The following is a 20,363-nucleotide window of genomic DNA, read 5'->3' as shown; positions in this document are numbered from 1 at the left end:
GTGCCACCCTAATCCAAGGAAAACTGCAGGTGAGAAAACACAAGGACTCCGGGGAATAAGCTCCCCAGAGCTACTGTAGTAGTACTGTAGTACTGTAGTAACAAGCATTTCTGGGACATGAATGCACACAGATGGAAAGAGAGAGGAGAGAGGAGCTCAGCTCAGACTTTTTAAAGATCACTTAGAATTTACAGTAAGCACCTAAGAGGTAATATTCAACAAACACACAACAAACACCAAGAGCACTGTAGAAAAGCAGTAGTAGAAAATAAAAAGTAGGAATAGGAAGGCAGTTTGAAAAGAGTAAGTTATACATTAGGCTATCAAAAGACATCTGTAATATTATCAAAAAAAAACATGAGGCATTAGAAAAGTATATTACTTGTGATCAAAAGTTAGATAATACATTTTATTTAAATTTGGATTTCAGAAGCTTTTTCTGCTTTATTGCTAGAGTAAAGGAATTTACAGCACCTTACCTGTTATTTAATCACGTTATTAGAAATATTGGACATTTTACTCCACTACAGCTTAAGTTACTAGTTACTTTACAAATTAAGATTTCTGCACACAAAACACATGTAGTTTATAAAATACGATGTTTTAAAGTACCCAACAATATCACGGCCTATAAATCCAGCTGAAAGGATTAGCCGATTAAACTCAAGAACTGTTCGGATCGTTTCCAGTTTCTAAAATGTGAGGATTAGGCTACTTTAAGTACATTTACCTGATGATACTTACATACTTTTACTGAAGTAACATTTTTAATGCAGGACTTTAACTCCTATTTTAACAGAGTAACAGTTTTTTACATTGTTGCCATCTGGCAGGAGGCTCAAGGTCCCACTAGCCAGAAAAAACGGGTCATTCATGCCCTCTGCTGTGGCTGTCCCAAACACAGACATCATAAAATACCCCCCCTAACAAAGACCCTCAGAGCACGGGACTCCTGTTACTGGCTCTGGTCCCGCCCGCCTCACTACTCTCCCATCCACCCTGCTCTATCTCTGATCACCAGCCCCCGCCCCCGCCACTCACTGCCAGTCAGCCCAGCAGCAGAACCGCTGGCCACGTCTCAGAACACGGCTTGGTACGCAACCGGACGGTCCGTCAGTGGAAGTAGCCGAGCAGCAGCAGCAGCAGCCGGCCGAGGGGAGGAGGACTGCAGGGTGTTGGGACAGAGAGCTCTCCGTAACCCGGCTACGTCGCCAGGCAGCACGACCAAAAACAAAGCCAAAGGTAAGGAAAATAATAAGATAATAAAATACATAAACTAACTCCTCCTTGGCCAGGAGCCTTGTTTTCTGTTCACCTTGGGGAGTGGTAAAAGTTAGCCCGCGTTAGTTAGTTTCCACGGGACCGCTGGGGAGAAGCTAGCGGACGCACTTTTTTTTTTTTTAGTACAAACCATCAATACCATTCGCTCTTTTCATCCACAACATTCAGACAAGTGCGGAAAATAACGTTTTTTGGTGACTAAACGCACACAGAAACTTTAACTAGAGCCTACTTGAAGCACATTCTGAGTCTATTAGCTAAGCACACAGAGGGGACTCCATAACACCCCATTATCTCATTTAGTATGGGTCGGTACAGCTTGTACCGGGTGTACCCGGGGACACACAGTTATTTTTAAGAACTGGGATAATTCCAATAATTGAAAAATTGCACATTAGACCTCTCTGAATCCCCCTCTGAGTACTCCTGGGGTGTCCCAGTTTGAGGCTCAGTGACTTAACTTGTTTGACCCAGAAAAGGAGTAAACTTATTTAAAAAAAATCTAAACTAATACAAATAATAAATAAAACTAATAAAGTAGGCTTTTTAAAAAAGAAAAAGAAAGGATGACAGCCATAAACATACAAATTGGGTCATAGTACTTCCATGACATGATAAACCGTTTGACCCACTACACTCTGGAGCCTATGGGATATACTGTAGAGTGTATGTGTATGTGGGGAATAGTCTGGCTGGGCAAATATGGTTCAATGAATCAGAATATTTATGGGATTATTTTTCTGATGTTGATTATATATCGCAACATAAGGCAAAACTCATGTAATAACAAAACAAAGAGTTAGAAGAGTGAATTATGCCTACAGCTGCTGACTCAGTAGAGATGATTAGAGAAGTCTATCTACAGGAGTATTAAGGCCTATTTGAAAGCAATACAGAATGCATGAGAGCCTTACTGCATTATATTCCATTATGTTTTTACATTTGGATTTTCATGTTTCCCTTTACATAAAGATATTTCCAGCATAAATTGATTCAGAAAAAGGTAGAAATGGGTGCATACAAATTCAGCAGAATGCAGGCAATTAAGTGTTTATTGCTCAACATTTTTGGGGAGGACATCCAGACCCCCCACATCGTATGTCACCCCACAAATCTGGAAACAAAACCTATGGCCTTCCTCCACAGTGCTGCAGATGAAGGTCTGACTAGTCCACACAGCATTCTGGGATGGGAGAAAAACGTGCTCTGGTTTATTGGCATTTCTTTAAACCAATCACAATCGTCTTGGGCGGTGCTAACCTCCAGATGGAGCCACGGTGCCTCTGCTAAATAATCTCAGGAAGGAACTTGTTTTGGTGGAACATGTGTACGTTCAAAAGTAGTTTTAGTCGTGCGAGAGAAAACTCTGATTGGACAGATAGTCTAGCTAGCTGTCTGGATTTACCCTGCAGAAATCTGAGGAACAGTTACCCATAGTCCTCACAAATCCACCAAAGGTTAGAACGCCAACACAAAGAAAGAGGAAGGGGACGGACATCCGGCCGGAAAAATGGATATCTGGTGAAATTTACGGCGGCACCGGAGCAATCCCGGAAGTGGAACGTCGTGGATATAGACTATTAAAAATGTAATTTCTCCTTGCAAGAATAATAAAGCATGTCTTCTTCTCTTCTTCTTCTTTAACAACATTTTATTACCTTTTCTACAGAAATGTCTGCATAGGGTTAAACACAATAAACTGAAGTTAGCCTACAACAAAAAGAGTTGATAAAGTGGGCAGCTGTTTGAGGTTGTTGTTGAAGAAGACAGCTCTGTAGTTTATTTTTACTCTGAACACAGTGCTCTTTCCTCTGATACTCATGGCTGTTCTCTGCATGCTGCCCTGAAGCAGCCCTGAGAAGCTTGTCGGGTTGTTGTTCCTTCATTTAGACAGCTGAGCACAACAAGCAGCTTTAGACAGCATGTTTTTGGTAACATAACACTGTTGCATTCTCAGCAATAAGCAGAACAACTAAATCTTGCAGCTGGGGCAATACCTTATACAGGTGCGATAATTATGCTTACTTGCAGGTCAATTTTTGTAACGCTACGATTTGTACCCTTGATTTTTTTTGGATGGTGAGTGAAGCAAACCTACCAACCACGTTTGCATATTTTACCAGCATTTGGCTAGTAGGTGGTGCTAATGTTTATCACAAGTGACGAAAATTAAAAAAAAACAAAAACAACTTTCTAACAATGAGAGTGAATACAGTCCTAAACTAGTCCTCAGTAACAATGAGAAATGGGCAATGCCTCCTGCACTGCAGACCCTGTTGCTGTAGTCTATATTGACAACATTCCACTTCCAGGATTGCTCCAGTGCCGCATTTTGTCAGATGTCCCTCTTTTTTGTTGGGATGTCCGTCCCCTTCCTCTTTCTTTGTGCTGGCGTTCTAACCTCTGGTGGATTTGTGAGGACTATGGTTAACTGCTCCTCAGATCTCTGCAGGGTAAATCCAGACAGCTAGCTAGACTATCTGTCCAATCAGAGTTTTCTGTTGCATGAATAAAACTACTACATACACATGTTCCACCAAAACAAGTTCCTTCCTGAGACTATTTAGCAGAGGCACCGTGGCTCTGTCCGGGGCTTAGCACTGCCCAAGACGATTGTGATTGGTTTAAAGAAAGCACGTTTTTCTCCCATCCCAGAATGCTGTGTGGAATAGCCAGACCTTCCTCCGCAGCGCTGTGGAGGAAGGTCTGGCTATTCGGGACTATTGTTGCTGCTACCCACCACTGTTGTCCTGTGGAAGATGTAGACTGCCACGTGTTTCCTATAATACATGTTTCTTTTCAAAAGAAACGTGTTGTTCACATCCAACTTCACTCCGTGGATGCACCACAACCAATAAGTGCTAGTGTTGCTGCATAAAATGGGCAATACAGATGTGAACAGGGTTCTGCAATGCAGTATTGCATTTCACAGTTGTTTGGTTGACTTTGGTAAAGTATATTCACACTTTTGAAGAAGTTAAGGAGGTGTGCCATGTTCTGTCAGTCAGTCTTGTGTTGCTGGTGTGGAACGATGTGACAGTTATCGAGGCATAGTATCGCTTTTTCTTTTAAAGCCAACCCCCCTTCTTCCTCCCGATAACCCTCGCCCTCTAAGCCCTCTTCAGCCGCACAGCCGTTACAGATACTGTCAGCGGGGCGGATGGTTAAGCCTATATTAGAGGAGTTGTTTCAGATACTTCCCTATGGTTACAGTTTTTCTCAAATGCTAAAACACATTTCACAAACGTTTCCTCCATGGAATGGCGAATCCATCCTTGGAAGGCGTCCACTGGGATGTCAACACAGGCCAGCTCCATTGCCCTTAGGAGGTTCTCTCTAGTGTATGGTTGTCATAAACCTTCCATCTCCACCATGAGAAGAACTCCTCTATAGGGTTCAGGAAAGGGGAGTAGGGTGGCAGACAGACGTTTAAAAAGTGGTTACTGTTGGTGGTGAACCACTCTCTGATCTGGTTTGTTCTGTGGAAGCGTACATTGTCCCAAATGATCACATAAATGTGATGTGCGGGCCCAGGATGGTGTTGTTGGCGGTCCAGGAGGATGTCTTTTAGCTCCTTTAGGAAGGTGAGGAGACGTTGGGTGTTGTAAGACCCAAGGACAGCATGCCGATGGACAAGCCCCTCCAAACCCATGGCCGCACAAAGAGTAATATTACCCCCCCGTTGGCCAGGAACCTCAGTGATGGCTCTTTGGCCAATGATGTTACGGCCTCTTTGCCCTTGTTTCTGCAGGTTGAAGCCAACCTCATCCAGGAAGAGGTACTCATGAGGTCTGGCCATCGTGTCCAACTGTAATATCCTCTGTGAAAATGTGCACAGGTGTTCAGAACAACAGTCAATCAGGTAGCACAGTATTGTCCAGAAGTAATGTAGGCCACTGAGCAACACAGTATGTCCACTAACTGTACTGTGAACATGGATGTATACTTACTTACACATACTCGTAACATAGGTCTTTGTGTCACGCAGAATTGCGCTCAAAGGGAACCCTATAGACCTGTTTCAACCGCATCTTTTGGCGCCAGAGAACTCTGTCTATTGTGGCCAAGCTGACATCATCAATGCTCTCAAAGTTGACATTATCGGCAATGACTTTGTCTCTGATCTCCCGGAGTCTGATGAGGTTGTTTTCACGAACCATATCCACAATGAGGGTTTCTTTTGCCGCTGTAAATATGGCAACCCTCCCACCTCTCTGTGGCATTCTTTCAACTCTAAAGAAAGAAACGTGTTGTCAATTGACATGTTTTACAATACAGTAACAACTGATTTGAAACCAATAGACTACTTTCACAGGCTTGTAAAATTGTATTGTGACAAAGAAAGCAATAGAGTACAATACCTGTTGTGTTGTCTGAATGCCCTGATAATGGTGGCCAATGGTGAACCTACTCAGGTTTGGACGGACTCTTAGTCCTGCTTCAGCCAATGTCATGCCATGGACAATGACATGGTCAATGACTGTTGCTCGCATCTCGTCCGTAATGATGGTGCGAAGTTGTCTTGCTCTCCCTCCTGGACCTTCTCCTCTCCCTTGTTGGCCTCCTCCTCTCCCTTGTTGGCCTGCTCCTCTTCCTCCTCTGATTTGAACTCCTCTTCCTCGTTGGCCTGCTCCTCTTCTTCCATGGCCAGCTCTTCTCCCTCCTCTGACTCGAATTCCTCTTCCCCTGACTCTGCCTTCATCCATTGTGTTTGTTTGGAATCTTCAGCAAACTGTGCACTCTGAACTTGCTTTTATACATGTGGTCACAGCATTAGCAACAAGTGTCTTCAATTTTGAGTCGTTGTGTGTAATGAATGACGCCATGTGTGTTCATTGTGTTCAAATATTGCTGACTGTGGCAAGCATTTTGCATCACATGAGCTTTCATTTGAGAATATGAGCAGAGTTCTTTTGCAACTTGTGTTTTAGCAAAGAAAAATATGTTAAGATTTATGAGAACAGAGGATTGTGTTTTGTGAATTGTGTCTTAATGTGAAATGTGTTTATGATATTGGAAAATGATGGCTAGATTTAGTAAATGTGTTCAGAGAACTGGTCATTTGGTTTAGAGGATTGGCTTTTGTGTTTTAGCATTTGAGAAAAACTGTAATACCGTAGGTATTGAAACATCATAGGTTCAAATACTATAAATATTGTATTATAACTATTAATAGGTTCAAATGAATTAATTGAAATACTTCCCTATGGTTTAGATTATTTTTAGAGAGACACACACACCCCCGCATTCGCGGGTTCTCGCTACAGCGGAAACCCGATGACGAGACAAGAGGCTTTTGATTGACAACCTAGATGTCCCCCGTATGAGGTCTGCTTGTCATACACACGCTGAGGGGTGCTGATTGCGTCGTATCTGACGCTGAGAGCCACTGGCCAAGCGTCTGTATTTAACAAGTTGGGAGTGCGAACGGGTTGGCCTCCTGCATTTTTTGTTTTCCTTTACAACAATAAAGATGTTTCCACCGTACATTTGTGCATACAAATTTATCAGAATGCAGGAAATGAAGTGTTTGACACTCAAAATTTCTTGGGGGAGGACCCCCAGAACCCCCACTTGATATGTTTCCACCCAAATGGCCCATTCTGAGCCAGGACAAACCCCTGAAAGGGTAATGAAACAGCATCTCAGATAGATAGTGAGGATAGGAAGCTCTCCCCTGTTGGATTGTTTTTTTTGGAGCTGATTCTACAGTTTAGTTCTGCAGTGCTTAGGTTTTACAAATCAATCCAGAGTTGTATTTAAATTCACGTTGTCTTCCTCCTGCAGACTGTTGAACAATCCAACATGGTCTAGACTTCAAGGAAATAGAAAGTTATTTTAAACTGCCAATTACCTGAATCCAGTCCATGTGAATCACTGGCAATCCCACCTAACTGTACGTACACACCGCCGCCGACTTGAGCGTCTAAAGATACCGGAAGTCATTAATTTTCAATGGAAGCTGGCTTCTCTCAGCTGCAAGGAGCGTCAAAACTGTCGGCGTTGCGTTTTGGTATGTTTTGAGCGTCAATCAGAAAGTTGAACTTTGGTCAACTTTATGGTAATGAGCTATGACGCGGTTCAGCGGCGGCAAGCAGCGGCAAACAGCAGCAACCAATCGGAATATAGACGTCCTTCTCGCTGGCTGATTCTGGAGAAACATACGATGTAAACTTTTGTTCCTACCAAGACATTAGTTCCATGAAAATGGAGGGAAATCTCATAATCGCCGTTGCTGGGTTCCCCTATCATTTATGATGTGACGTTGTTTGCGTATAGGGACCAGTTAACGTGCCGTCTCATGGTCTCTAACCAGTCCGCTCACGGTGAAGTCCGGTGTTCTGTCGATTTATGCTACCTATCGAGATGTGCTACTTAGCAGTTCTGCGCATGCGCACGACCCACAAGCATGGTCTGATTCCCCGCCCATAAATCTATGCAACCTTGCGGTCGGACATACGGCCGATACTGTGGTTAATAGAGTAATATCTAATAAATAATTTATTCATTGTACCTTTTGATAGGGTATATTTGTCTATCAGAATACGCTACCACTGAAATATTCAATAAATATAATTTAATAGAATATCAAAATATGCTCCTTATCTCCTGACAGTGCACATGGAGTGAGTAGTGGTGCAATATATTCAATTTTATTTTTCAATTCAATTTTATTTATAGTATCAAATCATAACAAGAGTTATCTCGAGACACTTTACAGATAGAGTAGGTCCAGACCACACTCTATAATTTACAAAGCCCCAACAATTCCAACAATTACAGTAATTCCCTCAAGAGCAAGCAGTGCGACAGTGGCAAGGAAAAACTCCCTCTTGGGAAGAAACCTCGGACAGACCCAGGCTCTTGGTAGGCGGTGTCTGACGGGCCGGTTGGGGGTGTGATGAACAGTGGCAATAATAGTCACATTAATAATGGAACAGTGACTGGATGTAGCGGGAAGCTGCCGGGTTCAGCCGGAAGAAGCATGACATTGCAGGGCACCGCTGAGCTCGGCAGGGAGTGCAGCAGGACCACGCGGCGACAGCTGGAACCAGGATCTTGGTGCCAACGTTCTCCAAGGAAATACGCTGGGGAAAAAACATAAGGACTCCGGGAGTAAACTCCCCAGAAGCTAGGATAAGTAACAAGCATTTCTGGGACTGGATACACACAAATAGTAATAGTAAAAGTAATAGAAAGGGAGAGGAGAGAGCAGCTCAGTGTGTCAAAGGAAGGAAGGAAGTCCCCCGGCAGTCTAGAACTATAACAGCGTAACTATAACAGCGTAACTAAGAGAGACAGGTCATAAGGAAAGGTAGCTTTTTCGGGCTTAGAACTCTCCCCTGCGGATCGGGCTTGGCTGGCCTGCCTCCCTCTACTTTGTTATGTATTATTAGTCTAACAATTATGAAGAGAAGCAGGTGGGCCAGTTAGGTGAACACTGCAACTCCTCACTCCCTAACTATAAGCTTTATCAAATAGAAGAGTTTTAAGTTCATTCTTGAAAGCGATTACAGTTTCTGCCCCCCGAACCCAGATCGGGAGCTGGTTCCATAGGAGAGGAGCCTGATAACTAAAGGCTCTTGCTCCCATTCTACTTTTAGAGACTCTAGGTACCACCAGTAACTCTGCATTCTGGGAGCGCAGTGCTCTAGTGGGACAATAAGGTATTAGGAGCTCTTCTAGATATGATGGTGCTAGACCATTTAGAGCTTTGTAGGTCAATAGAAGGATTTTAAACTCAATCCTGGATTCAACAGGAAGCCAGTGCAGAGAAGCTAATACAGGAGAAATATGATCTCTTCTCTTAGTTCTTGTGAGAACACGCTGCAGCATTCTGGATCAGCTGGAGAGTCTTAAGGGACTTATTTGAGCAACCTGACAGTAGGGAGTTACAATAGTCCAGCCTGGAAGTAACAAATGCATGCACTAGTTTTTCAGCGTCGTTTTGAGACAGGATATTCCTAATTTTGGCAATGTTACGAAGATGAAAAAAGGCAGTTCTTGAGGTTTGTTGTAGATTGGCATTAAAGGATATATCCTGATCAAAAATAACTCCTAAATTTCTGACAGTAGTGCTGGAGGCCAGGGCAATACCATCCAGAGTAGCTATATCTTTAGATAATGAGGTTCTGAGGTGTTTAGGTCCCAGTACAATAACTTCAGTTTTGTTAGGGTTTAACATCAGAAAATTATAGGTCATCCAGGATTTTATATCTTTAATGCACGTTTGAAATTTAGCTAGCTGACTGGTTTCGTCCGGTTTGATTGACAAGTATAATTGGGTGTCATCCGCATAACAGTGAAAGTTAATTGAGTGTTTCCTAATAATATTGCCTAGAGGAAGCATATATAAGGAGAATAGAATTGGTCCAAGCACTGAGCCTTGAGGAACCCCATGGCTAACTTTAGCGTACTTGGAGGATTTATCATTAACATTAACAAATTGAGATCGATCAGAGAAATAGGATTTAAACCAGCTTAGAGCAATTCCTTTAATGCCAACCAAGTGTTCCAATCTCTGTAACAGGATTGAATGGTCAATAGTGTCAAATGCAGCACTAAGATCTAGTAAAACAAGAATGGAGACAAGTCCTTTGTCTGCAGCAGTTAAAAGGTCGTTAGTAATTTTCACCAGTGCCGTCTCTGTGCTATGATGCTTTCTAAATCCTGATTGAAAGTCATCAAATAAACTATTGTTATGTAGAAAATCACATAACTGATTAGCAACCACCTTCTCAAGGATCTTGGAGAGAAAGGGAAGGTTAGATATAGGTCTATAGTTTGCTAAGACCTCAGGATCGAGGGTGGGTTTTTTCAGAAGAGGTTTTATCACAGCTACTTTAAATGACTGCGGTACATAACCTGTTAATAAGGACATATTGATCATATCTAGTAATGAAGTGTATACCACGGGTAACGCTTCTTTAAGTAGCCTCGTTGGGATGGGGTCTAAGAGACAGGTAGATGGCTTTGCTGAGGATATCTTTAATATTAATTGTTGAAGGTCTATAGGATAAAAGCAGTCTAAGTATATGTCGAGACTAGTCGTTATTTCTAGCGACTCTGCGTTTAAAGGTGAACCGTTAGAGGTTGAAGGCAAAAGGTGATGAATTTTATCTCTAATTGTTGTAATTTTATCATTAAAGAAGTTCATGAAGTCATCACTACTCAGAGCTAGAGGAATAGATGGCTCAGTAGAGCTGTGGCTATCTGTCAGCCTGGCTACAGTGCTGAAAAGAAACCTTGGGTTGTTCTTGTTTTCTTCTATTAGTGATGAGTAATAGTCTGATCTGGCCTTTCTTAGGGCCTTCCTATAGGTTTTCAGACTTTCTTGCCAATCGAAACGGGATTCTTCCACTTTGGTGGAACGCCACTTACATTCGAGGTTTCGCGAGATTTGTTTTAATTTGCGGGTTTGGGAGTTATACCAAGGTGCTAATTTCCTTTGCTTCATCATCTTCTTTTTTTTATATATAATGATTCTGTTGGGGGAGCATTATTTGATAGGGTATATTTGTCTATCAGAATATGCTACCACTGAAATATTCAATAAAGATATAATGGAGTATCAAAATATTCTCAAATAAACATAAGATGTCAATACTGTTAGAGTTATACCTCTATGGGATTCAGCCTGCTTGCACATTTGGAAATATGCAGGCAAATATATCACATGAGGAAGCACATTTCGATAGGGCAGCGCGACTCGATAGACTCTACTATCGATTTACGCTACGGTAGCATTTTTCGACAAGGCAGCATAGATCGTCAGAACACCGGCACGGGTCAACAGCTGGCGGCTGCTCGCTCTGCCTGCATTCTGCTGACAGACACCGCTGTGACCAACAAACAATACAAATGATATCCTTATATGTGTAATTTATAAAAGGTTTCTAGTGTCAGTGTATTGGTCGTGCAGTGGCTGCTTGTGCTTTTTCTTCAATCGTGTGTTGAACATGATCAAAGAATGCTCCAACGTCAGAGCGGCCAAAGCGTCAAACAGCTTCCCGGACTTTTTGACAAGCGTCCTCGACAGGGCGGCCAGAGCTTCTTTGCAGCTCAAGTCGGCGGCGGTGTGTACGTACAGTAAAGAATACGGTATGGGGCAACTCCTGGGGACTGTCCTGACCTGCTTTGGGCCAGAGAGTCAGAAGGGAAGTTTTAGATGCCCGTTTTTTTTTTTTTTTTGGGGGAAATGTAGCTGTAGTATGACTGTTTATGTTGGCATGACTGTTTGTGTTTTTAATGATGTGTTATGCCATCAATGCGGAGCTGCTAAATTGCTTTTTGTTGTCAGTAAAGCAATGACAAATAAACTATTCTATTGTATTCTAAATCACTGTAATTGGTTTGAATAGTCCACTATTTTGGGCCAATCAAGGATATTAGAAAATCACTTTTGCCTTATGATTCGCTATATAGTCAAATTCGCCAATGAGACATATGATAAAGCACAGAAAGTTGTAATATCAAAAGTGGGGATGGAGTTGAGGCTACAAAGACCCATATCACGTTTGACCATTTTTGTTTCCCAAAATGTCAAAGTGATTTGGTATAAATACAACAACAAATTCAAAGGGATTTTATTTATCAGACAATAATTGTTCATATTGATCAGTGTTTTCCCTCGGTTTGTGGAAGACTTAGGTGCGCATATTTCGCACGGGGGGGGGGTCTCTTTGTGGGATTTTGTCTCATTGTGAATTTTTGCATCTCTTTGTAGTTGTGTTGTGTCTCTTTTTGGTAGTCGTGTGTCTCTTTTTCACATCATTTTGTAGCATTATTATCACCATATCTATGTCTAAAACGTTGGAAAAGCTAGAGCCACTGGGAACCAACTACAATCATTAGATCTGAGAAAAGGCTTTAAGTTACATTCATTCGGCTTAGGTGGTGCCCCTAAATCTTATAATGAGAGGGGAAACCCTGTGAATCTGGTATAATTTTGTAATCGGCCAGGGCTCGACATTAAGTCCAACAATTAGCGTCGCAAATGTGCAAAATTGGCCATACATTTTTGTAAAAATGCCCATTTTCTAACTCTACATAGTTGATTTCTCGCATAAAAAAGTCTCAGAAGTGAATTTGGTGGTGAAATAGCGAACGAAAATTGTCGGACTTCAGAACCACCAGTCTTACGTGACAAGCCAGCTGGTTGTGGCCGGCATTGCCTACTCGCCAGTCGGCCAGTGAAGCTCAGAGACCCCGCTGTCAGCTGGAAGTCTCTCCACACCCCCCTCCAAACTACCATGCCTCCTCATTTGAATTGACAAGTGTCACTTCAAAATGAAAAGCCTTAATGTTACCAGTAAATAGAAATAGCAAATGTCAAAAGGCAATTACCAAATGTAAAATTCAAAAGAATTGAAAATTGAAAATTATTAAGTGCAAAGACTTTTTTTTTCTATTTGAGATTTTAATTTAAGTATTTCTATTTAAGCTTTTCCATTTCACCTTTTGAGTTTCATATTTTATGTTTCTGTCATTCAATAAAAGATTTCAAAGATTTCAGTTTAAGCATTTATAGTTAAGCTTTGCATTTTACATTATAATTTTACATTTCCACATTTCCTTTTTCTCTTTAAAATTTAATTATGGCATGATTTTTCTAGTAGCGTAGTAAAATAATACTATTTTTAATTTGATCTTGCTTCGTTTTGACTTTGGACTTTCAATTTATGAATAAATATATCCTCCATAATGGTTAACCTACTGGTGAGCCCAGCTAGCCTTTTCTCTCTGAGGGAGAAGAGGAGTAGGCTAGCCTCTGATGCCTCCTGGGTGAGCCATCTCCATCAGAGTGGATTCAATATCAGCTAATAATTAACTGTGTACAAAATCACCCCCATTGTTTAACAAGGGTTGATCACAGTCTTTCGTGTGTATTCCTGGTTTGGAGATCAGCCAATCTGATAAAATGAAGCCTTTATAGCTTAATAACTACTAGGGACGGAGGGAAGTAAAGAAGAGGGAGATGGATGTGTCAGGATGTCGGGTGTTTACCTTTCTATCCTGAGGGTGTAAAGGTGAGAAGCTCGTGTCAGGGCTTGTTCAAAAGCACAACATATTAGGTCCGCTAGCATGGATCCCCTCAGTCAGCAGTGATCTTGATCTCCCACTGGGACAGTCCCAAACACTGCGTCTGTTTCTTCTTTTTGCTCTTGTTTCTTTTCACTGTTTGCTGAATGGATTCATTTAGAGGCTGGGATCGACCTGCCTTTAGTCTAACCCTAAAAGAATATTTCTGTTTCATTCTCCCAAGATGCTCTTTTTCAGAGGGGTTTCCACTCTCAAACTCTTTGGAGAAACACGTCTAACCTAGGGGTGGGAATCACCACAGGCCTCACGATCCCATATCATCACCATACTTATGTCATGCTACCATATTATTGCGATTTTTAAACATATTGCAATATTCTGCGATATATTTTTACAATGTAATACCTTTTTTCCAACTCAAAATTTTTCCCAATTTCAAAGGAAAACTTTGTCAACATGTGATACATTTCTCTGTTTGTTCATATCACTTCAATGTTATTGCTGCAAAATGGGATTGTCAAGCAGACAAACTGACCAACACATATATAATAACAGATCCAACTTGGCGTCTGTGTATCAATACAGTGTTGCCACGGAAAATATCGCGATACTATGCTGTATCCATTTTATTCCCCAACCCTATTATAACCTTGTTTTTTTTTTTAAATGCTTTGCCAGAAACTTGAAGTTTTGATTAATAAAAAGCAGATAATACAAAGCAATAATAGTGTATCACTGCCCACTGAATATGGAAAAACATCAAGGCATGAGAACATTTTTGACTTCCATCTCATCTTTTCAGCTCACCTACAACGTTTTCATTACTGGGAGATGAAGATAAAAATATTTATATCACAAACCGCAGAGGTGATAAAACCCCCCTCACATGTCATCATCAGCACCATAAATTCTAGCAATAAAGTACTTCTAACGGCAGGTCTCTGGTGCTGATAGCCACTGACCAAGCGTCAGTATTTTATGAGTTGAGAGGGAGAACGGGTTGGTTGACGTGCTGCGGTCAGCCCAGCTCATTGTTGCAGCTGGTCTAACAATGGTCCAGCAGCCGTTAGTTCCTCATTGGTTCCTATTTTAATTCCTTTGAAATACGTGTGTGTGTATTTTGTCAGACATGAGGCATGTCTGTAAAAGTTATTTTGACACAATATTCTGAGCTACACTACATGACCAATTGATACAAAAAAATGTTGTTCCTTCAAAAAATGGTTGTTTTTATCATGGAGAGAACAGAGGAACAGCAGTCTGTATATTCATGAATAATTACTATTTATTCATAATAAGTACAGACAATAACGTGATTTCAAAATAGAATGTCGAATACGAAACATTAGAATTCCATGTCAGATGCTTTGATCTTTATCATGTTGTCAAAATGAACTGGTTTTAATTTCACTGCAATGAATTTGAAGCCACAGTTACTTTGTGAAGAAATTATAAATTTAGCAAACTCCATCCGATGATGAAGACCGTGAGATGCAGGAGAAAGTTACAAAAGTTGACTTTGATTAAAACAAAAATTAACTTCTACTTTTGAAGGTTTGATCATTTATTATGTCACAAAGAAGAGCCCCCTTTAACAATGGTAAAACATTAACGGGACGTCCCAAAAACTGGTGAATCCCGTTTGTTTTTTAAAACTTTAAACAGTACGATACTTGGATGATACAACAAGCTTCTTTTTTTTTAAACTGATGAACTTGTTTACTTAACAGGGTATTACAACATTTATGGAAGGTGACTGTGCTTCCTTCCAGTAATTGAAATAGATTTTTTTTCTTTACCAGAAATATTCCTATTCTTTTACCACGGACCAAGCCCTGATGAAACAAATATTGTGAATAACTTTATAACACCATCATTTTATGAGTCATTTTGTTTGTACTGTAGTTTGTATTGTTTTATTTCCTCGGCCAAATGGAAAATCCTATTTTAATTCAGATCGGCACAAATATGTGCATTGATTTAATTGATTCAATTCTTTTGCTGTCTCTGCCTGTAGAAAGTAGCCTACATTTCAATAAAAATAGTATGAATCTACATCCCTTGATGATATTATTCTTCATATAAAACCTGCCTATCTATTGTTTTTAAGCGCAACAATAAACATGGAAAATATTTGCCCGGAACCTTTCCCATTTGACCGGTAAAATGAAACCATACAGGTCACATGCCCGGTACAAATTTTTTGCATTACAGTAAACAAATACTGATGGTTCCGGAGGGACAGAGCCAGGCTGCAGGGTAGAGGTGTGTGTCCAATGTCAGCGTCATTTCAACTCTTCCCATTCATTTCAGTGGAAGCAGCCGTGCAATGCATTCTGGTAGTGTCGCGGGGACTTTAGAGGCGCGTCAAGTTGCCGGCTCCTTATTTGCATAAAGTTGAATCCAGCCAACTTTATGCAAATAAGGAGCAGCCGGTTCGGCTCGCCGCCTCTCAAAATCTGATGAAAAACTTTGAAACTGACCTTTGTCAATCTGAAATAAAGACAGATTCAGCAACTGCTGCATGGCCTAATTCTCGCTTAAAATGTTTTCAGAAACACGTTTTGATGAACTATTTTCGTAAAATACGAGATCGTATTCATCGTGGTTGGTTTTGAAATTCGGGAGCAGCCAGACTCATGTGATGCATTCGTCCAGTCAGCTGCAGCCATTGCGGTTGTCGGAGGGCGGAGCCTATTTTCTTTGCTTGTCAGTGGTCAGTGAAGAGAAACCAGAATGCATTGGACGGCTGCTCCCATAGAAATGAATGGAAAGCAGGGAAATGACGCTGACAATGGACACAAACCTTAATGCTGGGAAGCGGGGCGATCCCATCTGTGAAAACAACACGTATATGGACATGTAGGGCGCATGGCAGCCTGCAGACCCAGCAGTAGTCCTGCAACTGCATCACTCCTGTCCTACCTTTGAAACCAACATGTTTAGGTCTCGCCTGGTTGTCAGAGGACATTTGCTTTAAGTTGAACAATGGATAGCCACCTATTGCTGTCCCAGCTTTGAAATTGGTATGTGTGAACAGACAGGCCTGTGTCTGCTGTTAGTTGGTCTTGTGCTCTGTTTTTGTGAACTTGTTAATGGGTTACTTCGGAGGGGGGGTTTCAACCTGGACCCTATTTGTTTCATCCTAAAGATTCAGCGTGCCAAAATATCTATGTTGCTCTCTCTCACTCTCTCGCTCTCTCCTCTCTCACTCTCTCTCGCTGTCTCTCTCGTTCTCTCTCTCTCTCTTTCTCTCTTACTAAATACAAATTCAATTTGCTTTATTGGCATGACAAATCAATACATCCGTGTTGCCAAAGCATAAGAACAAACATACATACAAACAACAACAAGGAGTAAATACATCTGATATAAGCAAACAGGATAATTATGATATAATTGCAGATAAAAAACAAGTTCTGTGTATGTCCCTCAACTTTCTCTCTTTCTCTCTCTCTCTCTCTCTCTCTCTCTCTCTCTCTCTCTCTCTCTCTCTCTTTTTCTATCTCTTCAATTGACTCTCTCAATAACCCTGTCTTTTTTCTGCAGCTGAGGCAACACGCAGCTCCACAAAGGGAGAAATATCCACATCAGGCCCCGGAGACCGCCTGTGATCCTCAGCCATCATGCCCCGCTGCAGAGTGAACCTCAGCACCATGATTTTCCTGGTGATCCTGCAGGGGGCGGCAGTGGTGCTGTTCTGCGGCTGGTACGTCCAGCTCAGTCCCTGCGCCTCTGCCCCCTCCAACGGCAAAGTTCACATTCTGCTGCTGTCCTCGTGGCGATCCGGCTCGTCCTTTGTGGGTCAGGTGTTCAGTCAGCACCCGTCCGTCTTCTATCTCATGGAGCCGGCTTGGCACGTGTGGACCAAACTGCAGAAACCCGGCGCACGGGCACTCCGGATGGCTGTGAGGGATCTATTACGGAGTGTATTTCAGTGCGACTTGTCCGTGATGGAGGCCTACCTGCCAGAGCAGCACAACGTGTCCTCCTTGTTTATGTGGAGCCACAGTAGAGCACTGTGCTCGCCGCCGGCCTGTCCGCTCACGCCACGCAACCAGTTCAGCAACCAGACCCGGTGCGTCCAGACATGTGATGCTCGCGGCCTGCAGGCCGTGGAGGACGCCTGTGGCACGTACAGTCACGTGGTGCTAAAAGAAGTGAGATTTTTTGAGCTGGAATCTCTCTACCCGCTCCTGCAGGACCCGAGCCTAGATCTCCGCATCATCCACCTGGTCCGGGACCCTCGGGCTGTGGTGCGATCCAGGGAGGAGTCAGCCAAAGCCTTCGTGAGCGACAACGCCGTTGTCTTGGAGCAGAGGAGCATTCCGGCTGCCGAGGTGCAGTATCAAGTCATGCAGGAGATCTGCCGTAGTCACGTGCGCATTAATGAGAGGGCCATCCTGAAGCCCCCGCCGTTTCTCAAAGGCCGCTACAAGATAGTCCGCTATGAGGACGTGGCGCGCAACCCACTCCAGGAGATCACTGCCATGTATGACTTTGTGGGCCTGGAGATGACCAGACAGTTGGAGGAATGGATCTACAGGGTGACGCACGGAAAAGGCAAAGGCTCCAAGAAAGAGGCCTTCAAAATCACTTCACGCAACGCTGCCGACGTCTCCCAGGCTTGGCGTTCCACGATGCCACACAACAAGGTCAGACGTATCCAGGAAGTGTGTAAAGGAGCCATGTCATTGCTCGGGTACAGGACGGTTAACAGTGAAAAAGAACAGAAGAGACTTGACATAGATCTACTTGTGCCACGGGAACCGTATCAGTTCAGCTGGTTGCCAGCTAAAACAGAGCATCCCAGTAATGGTTAAAATGACGTTTTAGTATCTGAATGACAAAGACACCGAGAGACTACATTGAACTGAAGTCTATCTTTTTTATAGGCTGTAACGAGTGCTACCGCAGACTGATTCATCAACTGAGGGACCACTGGCATGTTGACTGAAGTTAAAGCATTGATTTGTGACGAAGACACACCTCACACTATCAGTGGAGTGAGAGGATTCAAATTAGGGCTGCACAATATATCGTTTTTTTTTTTATCAACTGGCAATTAACACATCGCGAAAGGCTGCGACATATCGTAAAATGAAACAGAGATTTTCTTGTTTTAGTCGCACGAAAATATCAGTCGAAAACTGCACTTTAAAATGCAACTGTCATTCTTTACTTTACTTTATATTCAATATAACATTCAATTTGTTCAATGAAACAATGTCCCTTCATTTGTTTTAAATTCAACAAGCAGTTTATTTAAGTAGAATATTGAAAGCAGCCGAACTGAATACACTTTTAATCTAAAGTTTATTTATCGCAAGTAATATCGTTATCGCGATATTCAAAAACGTTATTGCATATTGTCCTCATATCGTGCAGCCCTAATTAAAATGTGACAAGACAGCACAGCAGTTATTGTATGATAATACAATACATGTACAGAGACAGAGGGGCTGATGCAAGGGCTAGAAAATACTATATCCCATACATTTGGAACTAAACTGGAAACTACATTATGTGATTTACTAAGATTTACTGACATTTTCCCTCAGTCCCTGAATTCGGAAGCCTGGCTCGTGTGTAAAAATGACGCAACTAACGAGGAGTGAGCCTCTTTATATGGTGAGCTACCTGGGTGCTCACAATTTTTTTTCTTTGTCCATTAATCATTAGTTGTTTGGTCTATAAAATGATTAAACATGTGGATCAGTGGTTCCCAAAGCCCAAGATGACGTCCACAAATGTCTTGTTTTGTCCAAAACTCAAAGATATTCAGTTTCCTGTCACAGAGGAGAGAAAAAACTAGAAAATATTCATATTTAACAAGCTGACATCAGAGAACGATTTGTTCTTTTCATAAAAAAATTACTCAAATCAATTAATTTATTATCAAAATAGTTGGCGATTAATTTGATAGTTGACAACTAATTCATTAATCTCTGCAGCTCTAGTTTACAGGAATTGCTCTTCTTTTATTGGTTGATTGATGAACTGACCAGTGTTCTGAGTATTTAACAATGATTGAGGATCAAAGCGTTCAGCCAACAGCGTGAATGTTAAATCATGTTGATTTTTACAAATTAGAGACAAATTGAATGAAGCTTAGTAGAAACTTCAATCAGGAATACTCCTTTTACTCGCTCATGTATTCCCATCTCTCTCCGGCTTCTACTCCGTGGACGGTCACTCTAAGTAGTCCAACCAGATCTGGCCATTATCTCTCACAATTCAAGATTCAGTACTTTATTGGCATGCAACTAAGTTGCTAGAAATTTGGTGCAATGTGCTCATTACAAAAACAAAATCAAAAAGCATTCATAGCAGGACAGTCAATACCTGTTAAAACACATAAAGACACATATAGACACAACCCCCCCTCCCCTACATGTTTAAAAAAGAACGATGCAAAAAAAACTCACAGAGCAGATTACACAAAGAAAACAGAAGCAACATGAGAAGTGGCACTCCCATTGAGCATTTAAAGGAAAGCTCCAGCATAAATCACATTAAGACAACTCCAAAATAGCAGCTCATCAAGAAATACTAAAATGTCCTGAGCATTTGTGTGTAACATTACCATTTGACACTCTAAAGACTTCACCTGACACATTGTAGTGAAAGCATTTGTGCACCAGATGTTGAGTTAGCTCAATGGCTAACTGATAAGTTTGCAGCTTCTGGCACACACTTAGATCAATAAGAAGTGCTTACTGCCAAAGTTAAGGAATAGTTTAAAAGTCAACATATTACAGTACATCTTACTGTGTTGAAAGAGTTAATATCGCTGAAGACGAGAGTCTGTTTCTGTGCTCTGCGTGTCTGCCTCAGACATATGGAACATATGGAACAAAGTGTTTGTTGAGTACACTGTGTACTCTCAGTGTGTGTGCAGAAATGTTGATGGATTTCCCAGTGGACCGAGTGTTACTGTATAATGTGTGCTGGCCTGTCAGATATTCTGCCCTTTGCATTAATACAAATCTGTTTAGCTCGGATGTGTTAAAAAGAGAGTTGAACAGCACACTTCAAAC

The 20,363-nt window shown here is 41.7% G+C and overlaps 1 protein-coding gene across 1 annotated transcript; it reads left to right on the top strand.

Annotated features, from left to right (window-relative positions):
* Positions 1 to 984: 984 nt before the first annotated feature.
* On the top strand, positions 985 to 19,044 carry chst6 (carbohydrate sulfotransferase 6). The gene is made up of 2 exons (XM_028585797.1): positions 985 to 1,242; positions 16,873 to 19,044. The coding sequence occupies exon 2, from the start codon at positions 16,950 to 16,952 to the stop codon at positions 18,144 to 18,146; it is 1,197 nt and encodes a 398-aa protein (XP_028441598.1). The 5' UTR covers positions 985 to 1,242; positions 16,873 to 16,949; the 3' UTR covers positions 18,147 to 19,044.
* The last annotated feature ends 1,319 nt before the right edge of the window (positions 19,045 to 20,363 follow it).

This window comes from Perca flavescens, chromosome 8, assembly GCF_004354835.1.
Source record: "Perca flavescens isolate YP-PL-M2 chromosome 8, PFLA_1.0, whole genome shotgun sequence".
Classification (NCBI taxonomy): domain Eukaryota; kingdom Metazoa; phylum Chordata; class Actinopteri; order Perciformes; family Percidae; genus Perca; species Perca flavescens.
This window is presented reverse-complemented; position numbering and strand designations above follow the sequence as displayed.

What these genes read in the sequence shown, in the direction of transcription:
- chst6 (XM_028585797.1), top strand. Translation starts at nt 16,950, where the DNA reads ATGCCCCGCTGCAGAGTGAACCTCAGCACCATGATTTTCCTGGTGATC.